This window comes from Choloepus didactylus, chromosome 5, assembly GCF_015220235.1.
Source record: "Choloepus didactylus isolate mChoDid1 chromosome 5, mChoDid1.pri, whole genome shotgun sequence".
Classification (NCBI taxonomy): domain Eukaryota; kingdom Metazoa; phylum Chordata; class Mammalia; order Pilosa; family Megalonychidae; genus Choloepus; species Choloepus didactylus.
Window position 1 is genome coordinate 133,417,541 of NC_051311.1, and position 13,739 is coordinate 133,431,279.

At 36.2% G+C, this 13,739-nt stretch overlaps 1 protein-coding gene across 1 annotated transcript in view; it reads left to right on the forward strand.

Annotated features, from left to right (window-relative positions):
- Window positions 1–13,739, forward strand: part of STK31 (serine/threonine kinase 31) — a 165,222-nt gene that overhangs the window by 128,329 nt on the left and 23,154 nt on the right. The window contains exon 23 of the mRNA XM_037837525.1: window positions 10,300–10,368. Within this exon, the coding sequence (XP_037693453.1) occupies window positions 10,300–10,368 (69 nt within the window). The remainder of the gene's footprint in view (window positions 1–10,299; window positions 10,369–13,739) is intronic.

A 13,739-nucleotide genomic window follows, 5' to 3' on the forward strand; every position in this document is an offset into this window, starting at 1 on the left:
CCCTAATCAGCCATATTGGATCTCTTCTGCTTTTCTTTTTTGAGAGCCTCTGTTTGTGGGATTAGCTATGTCTGATTTGAGATTTTTCTTCTCTTTTAATGTAAGCATTCAGAGCTATAAATTTCCCTCTCAGCATTGCCTTTGCTGTATACTGTAAGTTTTGGTATGTAGTACTTTCATTTTCATTTACTTGAAAATATTTCCTAATTACCCTTATGATTTCTTCTTGGACCCTTTGATTGTTTAAGAGTATGCTGTTTAATTTCTACATGTTCATAAATTTTTCATTTCTCCCTCTGTTGATTTCTAACTTCATTTCATTGTCGTCAAAGAGGGTAGATTGTATGATTTCTATATTTTTGAATTTATTGATATTTGTTTTGTGACCTAACGTATGGTGTATTCTTTAGAATGACCCATGTGTGCTATAGAACAATATGTATTCTGCTTTTGGATGAAGTGTTCTATATGAAGAGTTAGGTCTAGTTGTTATAGAATATCATTCGTGCCTTCTGTTTTCTTATTGGTCTTCTGTCTTGATGTTCTATCCATTATCTGTAGTGTTATATTGAAGCCTCCTGCGATTAATGTAGAACTGATTATTTCTCCCTTCAAATATGTCAGTATTTTCTTCCTGTATTTTTGAGATCTGCCAGTACATGCACATGATTTATAAGAGATGTGTCGTTCTGTTGAATTGACCTCTTTATCAGCATATAATTACCTTCCTCAGCTTACCTCACAGTTTTGGCTTAAAAGTCTATTAGTATAGCTACCCTAGCTCTCTTTCACTATTTATATACACTATTTATATAGTGTGTGCGTGTGTATGTGTGTGTGTATATATATATGTGTGTGTGTGTTTGTGTATATATATATATATTTTTCTTCTTCTTCTTCCACCTTCCGCCTACTTGTGTCTTTTAATTTAAGGTGAGTGTCTTGCAGACTTTATATAGTTGGGTCATGCTTTTTTATCCATTCTGCCACTCTCTTCCTTTGACTTGAGAGTTCAATCCACTGTAAGTGAGTACTGTTAATGCAGGACTTTGTTCTGCCATTTTGTTATTTTTCTTTTTGAGTCTTACTCGTTCTTTGTCCATCAGTTCTTCCATTAATGCCTTCTTTGATATTTATTTCACTTTTTGTTTTGTACTAGTTTGAGTACCTTCTTATTTCTCTCTCTATATATTTTTCTAATATTTTCTTTTTGGTTACCATTGAGCTAAATTTTAACATCTTAAATCTATAATTATCATGATTGTTTTGATGCCATCTTCAACAGTGTAAGTATACACGTGTTCTTAAATCTCTCCATCCCCCTACCTTTTGTTGTCCTTGTTACAAATTATATCCTCATACATTGTATTTCCAAAACCAATAGATTTATCATTGCTGTTTATGCATTTGCATTTTAGAAAGTATGGGAAGTAAAAAGTGGAGATATATACCAAAAAATACAATAAAAAATTATTGGCATTTATAATTACCCATATGGTTACCTTTACTGGAGGTCTTTATTTCTTTTTTTAAATGCAATTTTATTGACGTATGTTCATGTACCATACAATCCATCCAGTGTATACAATTATTGGCTTACAGTATCATCACATAGTTGTACATTCATCACCACAATCAATTTGAAAACATTTTCATTATCCCAAAAAGTAAAAAAAACAAAAAAAAAGACCTATAATATCCCTTACCCTTTATCCCTCTCTATTATTGACCCCTAGCATTGGTTTGGTACATTTGTGTTGATGAAAGAATATTAAAATATTACTGTTAATTGCAGTCCATAGTTTGCCATAGGTACATTTTCCTCCATATACCACTCTATTATTAAGTCCTTGTGATAGTGACATACATTTGTTCTAGTTCATGAAAGAACTTTTTAATATTTGTACTGTTAATCATAGTCATCATCCACCACAGCATTCACTGTGTTATCCCATGTTTTAACCTCTCTCTAGCTCTCCTTGTGGTGACATATGTATCTAAACTTCCTGTTTCACCTGCAATCACAGTCATAATTCTGTGCTGTTATTTGCACTTACCTTAACGTGCTATCATCAACTCTATCCCTTTCTAACATTTAAATTCAACCTAGTTAAAAATTCTGCACATATTAAGCAACTGCTCTACATTTTCTAGCCTCATTCTATCTCCTGGTAACCTATATTCTAGATTTTATGTCTGTGAATTTACATATTATAATTAGTTCTTATTAGTTAGATGAAACATTATTTGTCCTTTTTGTGACTGACTTACTTCACTCAACGTAATGTCCTCAGGATTCATCCATGTTATTGTGTGATTCAGGATTTCATTTCTTCTTACAGATGTCTGATATTCCATTGTATGTATATACTATAGTTTGTTTATCAATTCATCGGTTGATGGATACTTGGGTCATCTTTTGGCAATTGTGAATAATGCTGTTATGAATATCAGTGTACAAATGTCTGTTCTAATCCTTGCTTTCAATTCATCTGGGTGAAGATACCTGGTCCTGGGCTTTTTTTTGTGGTTGGGAGGTTTTCGATGATCAGTCTCTTTATTTGTGATTGGTTTCTTGATATCTTGTATTTCTCCTAGAGTCAGTGTAGATTGTTCCCGTGTTTCTAGGAATTGTCCATTTCATCTAAGTTGTATAGTTTGTTGGCATATTGTAAGTAGACAGTTTTTCATAGTATTCTCTCAGGAAATTTTTTTATTTTTTCCATGTCTGCAGTAATGAACTCCCTGTCATTTCTGATTTTATTTATTTGCATCTTCTCTCTTTTTGTCTTTGTCACTAAAGGAAAGTTTTGTTAATTTTATCGGTCTTCTCAAAGGACCAACTTTTGGTTTTATTGATTCTCTCTCTCTCTCTCTTTTTTTTATCCTGAGTTTCATTTATTTCCTCTCTAATCTTTTTTATTTCTTTCCTTCTGCTTGCTCTTGCATTTTTTCCTGCTCTTTCTCTAGTTTCTGCAAGTGTTCAGTTAGGTCTTTGATTTTAGTTATTTCTTCTTTTTTCATGTAGGCATTTATGGTTATAAATTTCCCTTTCAGCTCTGCCTTCATTGCATCATGTAAGTTTTGATATGTTGTATTCTAGTTTTCATTCATCTTGAGATATTTATTAATTTGCCTTGCAGTTTCTTCTTTGACCCACTGATTGCTTAAGAGTGTGTTTGTGAACTTTCCAGTTCTCAAGCTCTTACTGATTTCTAGCTTCATTCCGTTATGATCAGAGAAAGTGCTTTGTATAATTTCAGTCTCTCTTAATTTATTAAGCCCTGTTTTGTGCCCCAGCAGGTGGTCTATCCTGGAGAATGTTCTGTGAGCATCTGAGAAGAATGTGTATCTTTCTGTTTTGGGGTGCAGTATTCTATATATATATCTGTTAAGTCTGCTTCATTTATCTTATTATTTAGGTTCTCTGTTCCCTTATTGATCCTCGGTTTAGAAGTTCTGTCCGTTGAAGAGAGTGGTGTGCTGAAGTCTCCAATTATTATTGTAGAGATTTCTATTACTCCTTTCAGTTTTGCCAGGGCTTGCCTCATGTGCTTTGGGGCACCTGATCTGGTTGTCATTTCTTTGTGGTGAATTGCCCCTTTTATTAATATTTAACTTACTTCTTTGTCTCATAACATTTTTGTATTTAATGTCTGTTTTGTCTAAAATTAGTATAGCTGCCCCATCTTTTTTACTGTGATTGTTTGCTTGGAGTATCTTTTTCTGTCCTTTCACTTTCAACCTATTTGTATCTTAGGGTCTAATTTTAGTCTCTTGGGTATGGCATATCGATGTATCATATTGTTTTATCCATTCTGTCAGTTTTTGTCTTTAATATGGAAGTTTAATCCATTAACATTCAATATTATTATTTTAAAGTAGTACTTAATCCAACAATTCTAGCCTTTGACTTTTATTTGTCATATTTATTTTTCTTTCTTTTTATCCTTCTAGTTACCCTTACTGATAATCTTCATTTGTATACTCTCCTTCAAGCCTCTCTCTCCTGTGTTTTCCTTTCAGCTGGCAGAAATTCCTTTAGTATTGTAGGACAGATTTGTTGTTAACGAATTTCTGTTTATCTGTGAATATTTTAACTCCCCTTCTTTTTTTAAGGTTTTAAAATTTTTTCAAACTTTTGAAAATTAATTGTGCAATGTAGAAAACTGAAATACAGAAGATGCAAAAAACATAAGAGTCATCCAGATTCACAAGCAGTTTACAGTTTGAAATATCCTTCTTGGTCCTTTATGTGTATACAACAACTGAGCGTATATTTTTATGTGGTTGATAACACCCTGGATGTATCATAATTTTTCATGAATATTTAGCAATTCAAAGTCCCAAAGTCCATGAGCATTGTGATAACCAAGAACACATTACACCAATTCAGTTAGGGGAAAAGTATATTCCTGCCTTTATTGGGGACAAAAATTCCATAAAATATAAATATGGCAACAGGCCTCTATAGGTATTGGCAGAGTTAAAAATACTGTGTTCCCTTAATGATTAATTTAAAATGAGACATAAAGCAAGTGTACAGCTCCCTCATTTTTGAAGAACAACTTTGCCGGATAAAGAATTCTTGGCTGGCAATTTTTCTCTTTCAGTATCTTGAGTATATAGTATCACTGCCTTCTCACCACCTTAGTTTCTGATGAAAAACCAGCACCTAGTCTTATTTGGCTTCCCTCAAGGGTGGTGAATCCCTTTTATCTTGATGTTTTTAGAATTCTCTTTCTCTTTGGTATATAATATTCTGATTAGTGTGTGTCTTAGAGTGTGTCTCTTCAGATTTATTCTTTGTCGTGTCCATTGGGCTTCTTGTATTTGCATATTCCTTTTATAAGGGTTTGGAAATTTTGGGCCATTATTTCCTCAGATTTTCTTTCTGGCCCTTTACCCTTCTTGTCACCTTCTGAGACCCCATAATGTGTTTGTGCACTTCATGTTGTCAGTCATTTCTCTGAGACCCTGCTGAAATTTTTCCATTCTTTTCTCCTTTTGTTCTTTTGTTCAAATTCGGATGCTCTGTCTTCTAGCTCAGTGATCCTTTCTTCTCCCTCTTCCAATTTGCTGTTACGTGTTTCTAGTGTATTTTCAGTTTCATCTATGGTGTCTTTCATTTTTGTAAGATGTTATTTTTCTTTGTATACTTTCACATTCTTCTTTATGCTCTCCCAGTGTCTTCTTGATATCCTTTATCTCTTTATATATCTTGTTGAATTTGTTTAGGAGATTTGTTTCAACAGCTTTGATTAGTTCTATTTCTGTGTGTCCTCTGACTTTTAAATTTTTTCCTTTTCGGTCCTATCCTCCTGTGTTTTGTATACCTTTTGGTTTTTTGCTGATACCTGTTCATCTGATTATCTTGATGAGTTTATTCTTTCATCTAGGATTTTGTTGATGATTGGGTTTGTATTAAGGCTCTTCTTTGACTGTTGAATCATCAGTGTTTCAACAAGGCCAAAACAAGGCCAACTACTCATCCAGGGGGATATAAGCTGGATCCAGTGGGAGAGGGTCTGGAAAGACTCCAAAAATCCTTTTTTTTCTCCTTTTTTTTCCTTGTACTTTCCAGCTTTCCAGTAGATAGCACTCTCTGGCTATCTATTCCTGTCAGCCTTATGAAGGCAGATTGTTATGGCTTTTTGCCATATCCCCCTCTGCAGCAGTCAAAACAGTGGTACCCAGTGATGTCTTACTGGGAGGGGTTGAAACTCTGGTGATCCCGTGTTCTCACTTTGTTGGCCAATATCTGGCTCACTGTTAGGCTGTGTCCCCCTGTGTACTTGGGGCAGAGGTTGCCGCAGCCATCCCAGTCCTCATCCATCCTCTAACAAGGGTCAGGTGCCTGCTCCTGCTTCCCTGTAGGGTGAGGGATGGGCACCAAGAGCACGGAGGGAATCACAGTTTGTTCATCCCTCACTTCCCTGGATGTTGTATTGATCTCTCATGGTTCCTGCTTTCCCATCAGTTGAATCAGACCATTTTTGCTTGGCTACTTGCTGCTTTTGGGAGAGAAGTAGGGTCCGCTGTTTCGTCTTTGATCCTCCATTTTGTAAGCTCCTCCTGGGGGCCCTTTTGTATTCAGTACTCCTCACCGTCTTGAGTTCTGCCCTGGTTCTCTGTGGATATGGGTCTGTGGCTCTGGATATGTATGGGATTCTGACTGACTGTTTTGAGTGGCTTTATAGTCTGTGTCACTGGTGGGAGGTGGGAGATATCCTGGTCGCAGCCTCTTAGCACTTCCCAAGTTGAGTGGGACCAAGTGAGGGGGGAGGGAAGAGGACCAGCTGGCCCAGGATGAAATTTCCTTCCTGATATTTTTCTCTTTCTTCTATTCACTGTTTATGGAATCCTTCTCCACTCTGCCTTCCCCCAGAGTTCTAAGCAAGTGAGATTTGTCCTTTTATTTGCTGAATCTCTAGGGAGGGTTTTCAGGGGATATCTTACATTACCATGTTGATGCTGTTTGGTCTTTATTTCTTTATGCTGCTTTGGTTAACTGTCTAGTGTCCTTTCTTTTCAGCCTGATGAATTTCCTTTGGCATTGCTTGTAGGACAGGTCTAGTGGTAGCATACTACCTCAACTTTTTTTTTTTTTTGTTAATCTGGTTATGTCTTAAACTCTTCTTCATTTTTGGAAGAAAATCTTGCCAGATATGAAATTCTTGGTTGCAGTTGTTTTCTTTCAGCATTGTAAATATTTACTACCATTGCCTCATGCCTCTGTAGTTTCTGATGAGAAATTTGCACTTAATCTTACTGGGTTTCCTTTGTACATAACTCATTGCTTCTCTCTTGAAGCCTTTAGAACTCTCTCCCTATCTTGGGCATTGGAAAGTTTGATTTCTTTGTGTCTGGATGTGGTTCTCTTTGTGTTTACCTTATTTGGGTTTCTTTAGGCTTCTTGAATGTGCATCTTCATGTTTTTTCTTAAATTGGTGAGGTTTTCTGTCCCTTTCTCTCTCCCAGAATGCATTTATTGGTACACTTGATTGTGTTCCACAGGTCTCTTAGACTCTGTTTGCATTTTAAAATTCTTTTTTCTTTCTGTTCCTACTCCTGAATCATTTAATTGTTTTGTCTTTGAAATCATGGTTTGTTTCTTCTTCTAGCTCCAATCTGCTGTTGAAACCCTCTAGGGAACTTTTCTTTTCAGTTATTGTTATCTTCAGCTCCAGTATATTTGTTTGATTCCTATTGATCATTTCAAAGAGATGCTTCATATTGTTCATTCATTTTTTTTCTTGTGTCCTTTAGTTTTTGTCTCTGTGTTTTCCTTTATCTCCTTGAGCATTGAGATCATTTTTAAAGGGTCCTTGTTTGGAATGTCCTAAGTTTGGTCATCTTTGTAGATGGTTTCTGGATTTTTGTTTTGTCCTTTTTGGATGGACCATCATTTCTTATATCTTTGTTTGTCATGCAATATTTTGTTGCAAGCTATTTGTTTTAATATTTTATAGTGGTTACTTTGTGAATTTGTCCCTGAGCTTTCCATTCCTTAAGTGTGTATTCCTCTTGTGATATAACAGAGATTTCCTTGGGTGACAGGAGGTAACAAAAACAAATATAACTAAGCATAAATCACTTTTCATGGTCCTTCCAGATTGGCTCTGCTTTGTCTCATGGTTTCTATCAGAGCTTAGCTCCCCCTATCATAAAGATCAGCCCAAGACAAATGTGAATTCTAATGTCTTACGAGCCTGCACGGAGCTGTGGAGGTTGTTTCTTTTCCTGGGCTTGTGCTTGCTCATGCCTTAGGGATCCCCCTGTTTATGCTTTATAGTAGTTGGAGTGCCTCGTCTTCTCCCACTGAATTAGACTTTTGACCCCTCCTGGGGGCTCTGTTGTATGACTTAATGCAGGTAGTCCTTTACTTCAAGCTACTTTTATTTAATTGTTTCTTATTTTGCCTTAGTTCTCTGCAGTCTGCTTCTCTGACTTCAGGACAAATTATGTGAAGGTGAGAAGTTTCTTGGTTCAGTCTTAAGGCTCCCTTTGTATAGATTGGCCCTGACAAATGGGTACCCCATTATATACTTCCTCTGAAACAAGGCCAGATACCCACAATGTCACAATTGCTGACTCCACACTGCATTGGGTGGGATTGGGGTATGGTCTAGCAAGGACACCACGAGCTTTACCTACCATTTTTCAGGCTGCTTTTCCTTCTTTCAGCACTAGCCTAGTTACTGTAACCTTTTAACTGTTTTCTGGAGTTTTGAGGCAGGTGGCTCTACCAGTTTTGGTAGTTGGGCAAAAGATTCTGTGGGGGGTGGCAGCACCCTGGAGCACCTTATGCCAACATCTTGTTTGACCAGAATTCCTTGGGTGTGCTTTTAATGGCAATCTAATTTTTAGAACCTTTGTGGTCTACTTTGATTTGCTTGCCTCTGGTTTTGCAGCTGGTGCTGCTTGTGGGAGTGCAAAGGGCTTCCCATGCTGAGTTGCCTGGTGTCTCTAAGTATGGGAATGGAGTCTCTGGCCTGTTGAAGTTCCCAATGCTGAGTGCTTGTGGCAGGTCCCCCCCCTTGTGGCAGGTGGAGAGCACTTCCTAGGCTGGGTGTTTGTTTTGGGTCTATCCTCCTACCTTTGGGGGTCAGAGTATCCTTCTTGGGTCATCTGCTTTTTGTGGTGTGATTAGCTTTGTTGTTACCTCTGGCCTTGTGGTGTTTCTGGGTGGCAGAAGGGAGTCACAGTACTGGTGAGTAAAGAGAATATTTCCTCTGGCCACTTAACTGTCAGCGAGAATTCGGATTGATCCCTTTTGGTGTGTTTTTTTCTGGGCTCACCTGGTGTTGGTGGCACTCCTGTTAAATACAGAGAAGGAATGAGCCTATTTTGGCTACTTTCTCTTCCAAACTTGAGGATCAGGAGACACTGGATTTGTAGGGGAGGGAGGGAATGTTAAGACACCCTGTTGCTATGTTCTTCTTCCATTCCTGGTGTCTCTAACCAGTTTGTCTACCTTGTTTATCCTTTAGAGTTCTCCTTTGGTTGTGTTTTGTATTATTTCCAGGCTTTATAATTACACTTAAAGAAGAGCCACAAGGGACCGAAAGTCCTTTTATTCACTTTTTAATTAAAATGTGTGGACCTTATTTGGATCCAGATTCAAATAAACTATAAAAAATTAAGATATTTATGACATGATGGGAAATTTGGACATTGGATATTTGATATTAAAGACATTAAGATTGTTTATGATAATGATATTGTGATTGTGTCAAATTTGATACATACTAAAATATTTACAGATGAAATTATGAGTTGTATAGGATTTGCTTAATAAATAATATGGATGGGTTTCTGCATAGTGCACAAGTGGTTATTGGTTGGCCTGAACATGGGGTTCAGAATATCTTTGTGAATGTAAGAAATCCTCCATATTTAATAGTTCTTAAAAGTTTAGTGTGTGTTTATTAACCACAGGTTAGTTATTAGGTTGGGAAGAAATATTCCTCATTTATTTTCTTTGTACTATTTTATGAATATTGGCGAAGCCAACATGATATAGGCTACTAAGTTTTAATTCATTTCCTTGTAAGGTGAGGAAGTGTTAATGTACTTATAGTGTGTGCATCAACTCTGGTTGATACTTTAGGAACCCCAGGAACCATTTGGCTGCTTGTGAACAAGTAGTTGTTATGAATGTTGTTTTGGTTTGCTAACACTGATGAAATGCAGTATACCAGAAATGGTTGGCTTTTGCAGTGGAGATTTATTAACTTAGAAGCTTACAGTTCCTAGGCCATTAAAAATGTCCAAATTAAGGTATCAACAGGATGATACCTTCTCTGAAGACTGGCTACTGGTGATCTTGAGCTCCTCTGCAGATATCAAGGCACATGGTGAAGTCTGTTTGTCCTTCTTTCCCTGGTTTCATTGCTTCCAACTTCTGGCTTCAGTGGCTTCCTCTCAGCTTCTCTCAGCACTTCTCTGAATTTCATCTCTTAGTTTCTCTGTGGCTTTTATCCTCTTAAAAGGACTCCAGTAAGAGGATTAAGGTCTACTTTGAATGAGGTGCATCACATCTCAGTTGAAATAACTAATCCTACCCACAATAGGTCCGCACCCACAGGAATGGATTAAAAGAACATTACCTTTTCTGGGGTACTTACAACTTCAAACTGCCCCAAATGCCTTTATGTTGCAAGAATTAGTGTACTTTGTTTATATGCACTGTTCTCTACTCACTGGAATCTGAATAGTTCCATATTTGACTCTCCTGTAAGATCAGTATTTTGTTTGATACGTGGGGAATTTATTCATTCTAATTTTATTTTACAGCTTTCTGTTCAAAGTCAGAAATTTGAGACAAATGAAGACGGAATCCCAGAAATGGATCAGTATCATCTGGTATGTGACCTTTGGCCATTTTACTGGTTTTTGAAATGTGTGATATAGGTGTGCAGCAGTAATGTAAACTCTTAAATATTTGATTGAAAATATTCTCTCATTTTTATAGGAATTCAAGGTAGCATTCACAATAAAGAGGTATTGGAAAAAATTTAAGTAGTGTATTTATACCACTGCCAGAGAATTAATTTAATACTGCTGTCTTGTGTGTTTGTCATACAAATTATATGAGTAATCTAAGTAATAACTAAGGAAAATATTCTTTACTATATGTTCCAAGATCATATTATATTAAAATTAATATGATTCCTGGTTTTACTGTAACTTACTTTTATATAAGTACCTAGCTATATCTTTTCATTGTCATTCATCTTTGATGTTCAGATTGCTTTGTCATTCCTATATGTACATGATCAACATATTTTGAATACCTGTTCTGTACCAGGAATTGAACAGTGCTGGAGATACAAGGCTAGATAAGGTACAGTTGCAGCACTTAAAAAAATAATTATTCAGAGATGGAAACAACCAAGATCTATAAAGAGAGTATAAAAGGACTTCTTTGGAGGAAGCTAATTTTTAGTTCTGCAGAGAGAAGAGAAGGGAAGAAGTAGGTCCAAAATGCCACCAAGGGATTATTTGAATTGAATTGCCAGGATTGAATTGGGTGTTTGCAAGAGGGAGAATGAGGGAATGAAGTTCCAGGTAAAAACAATAGCCTGATCTAAGACATGAAAATATTTAATTCTTTTGGAACTAAATAGTCCAGTACAACTAGATATTAAGAGCCAAATGTGGCAAGAAATGAGTCTATAAAAGTATGACTAGGCTCTAAAAGTTTCATGCCAGTTTGATAGCTTGGGCTATGATGAAGGAACATGTATAATTTTAACTCCATAACCCCCTAACTTATTTGTCTTTCAGTATCTATCATATCCCATGAAATTATTTTAAAAAACACACATTAGAGAGGATATTTAGGGGCTTTGCCTGCACTTCTTGGGTAGTGCTAAAAAGCATTGAGACATTTTTTGAGAGATTATGAAACCGTACATTATGCTTTCGGGAATCTCTGTAGAATGGGATAACAACATTTAAAATGGTTTACACTTTGAAAAGCCTGTGGCATTTCCTGTATTAAGTGGAAAAATGCTAATAATTCTACATCAGAGATTACAACTCCACTCAAAGTAAGCTCTTGGAACCTCTGCTCTTCAGGTTAGTAGAAAGATTACTACTAAAAAAGGTACCATTTTTGTTTTAAGATAAATTCCTTCAAATAGGTACCATGGGTATGATACAAAATTACCCTGAATTTAGTGGCTTAAAACAGCACATAATTATTACCTTATGGTTTTGTGAGTCAGGAATCTGGGCACTGCTTCTCTGGGTCCTCTAATCCAGAGTCCTTATAGGCACAATCAGGTTTTAGCTGGATTGTAGTCATCTCAAGACCAAGTGGGAAAGAATCTGCTTCCAACTCAAATGATTGTTAGAATTCAGTCCCTTGTGGGTTGTTGATTTGAGGACCTCACTTCCTTGTTGGTTATTGGTCAGAGGTTGCCCTGAATTATTTGCTTTGTTTCCAGCTTGGCAGCTTGTTTTATCTAAGTGGATAAACTGAGAAGGCAATAGAGTCTCTTAGTGAGTTAGGAATCACAGTCTTTCATAACCAAATCAGGGAAGTGATAACACATGACCTTTGTTGTAGTCTGTTTGTTAGAAACAGTTCACTTAAGTCCAGCCCATATTCAAGAAGAATTACATACGTTGTGAATACCAGAAGATAGGTATCATTGGGAGCCATCTTAGAAGACTGCCTACCACAGAGTATACTTGCCAGCAGTTTGCTAGGCACTCTGCTTGCTATGTGTACACAAATGAAGATGAATAAATGCACAGTTCCTGTTTAATGTGGATAGCTACTTATGGTCATCAAATTACAAAACCTTCCGTGACCTGAGGCATCCATTAGTGCTGGGAATAAGGTTACTTTTACCTCCATTTTATGATTCTGCATCGTTATCAAACAAGTTAGGACACTGTATTCTGGATGTCATAGGAGCCACATCACAAGGGGATAATAGAAATTCATGGAATCATGTAGTTGAGACTTGTTGGAGGATAATTAATTTACTAGCCCCTCTCTCTCAGAACAATTCCTTCAATAATATCCCTAATAGAGGGCTTTCAGCCTCTGGTTAAGTACAGGACAACCTGTTTCACTGTTGCACAACTCTGTATTTTTGTTTTAAGATAAATTCCTTCAAATAGGTACCATGGGTATGATACAAAATTAAAAAGTTACAAAAGGAAGTTCATACTGTAAAACAATCTCCTTGCTAATGTGTCCCCCAGCTCCCCAGCTACCTTCCCCACAAACATCACTGTTATTTCTAGTTTCTTGCGAGTCTTTCCAGAAAAGTCTATGTATGTATCAATCCCTTTAGAAACTGACTGTTTCATTAAGTTTTTTAAAATATAAGGCAATTATATTTGGTCTGTAAGCTCAATGAGAGCAGGGACTTTGTGTTATGCATCATTATCTCTTCAATGTCTGCAATACCAGATACATAGTACATGCTTAACTGAGTATTGGTTGAATGAATAAATAAATGAATCTTGTTTTGTTATATTATTTCCAGTGACTGTTCTTCATCTGCCATTTCTTTGATTTACTTTTTTCCCCCATTTCTCCCTATATTCTTAAACCCTCTAGAATTCATCTTTGCATGTGATACAAGAATCTAATTTTAACTTTTTATATGTGGACAGGTGACCCAGCACCATTTATTGAATAGTTAATCTTTCTCCACTGATTAATAATGCCACTTATGTTCCATGTGAAGTTTCCATATACTCATGGATTTGTTTTGTACTCTATCCCATTCTAATGATTTTTTATTGATCCTGTGCCAGTACTACACTGTTTTTAAACACTGTACCTTTATACAAGGCTTTTGCTTTCTTCCCTTACATTTTTCTTCAGTATTATCTTGACTATAGTTCTTGGTACTTTATTCTTCCATATGAATTTTGGGACCAGTTTGTTAAGTTCTCTGGAAAACATTGTTGAGACTTTGTTTAGAATTATATTGAATTTATAGGTTAATTTGCGGGAGGATTGCTATCTTAAATATATACTAATTTTTTTTGTGGCTGGGATAATAATACCTTTCCATTTATTTGAGACTTTAGTTTTTAAATTTACTTCTTAATTTGTTGCATTGGTTCTGAGATAGATTTTATTATTTTTAAAAGAATTTTCTGTCTTTGAAATTGGGATATATCTCACAATCAAAGGCTTTTTATCATTTGGTCATAGTTTGATTGCAGTGTTTTAATTTCCTTAGTGTTTTAAAATTGAATAT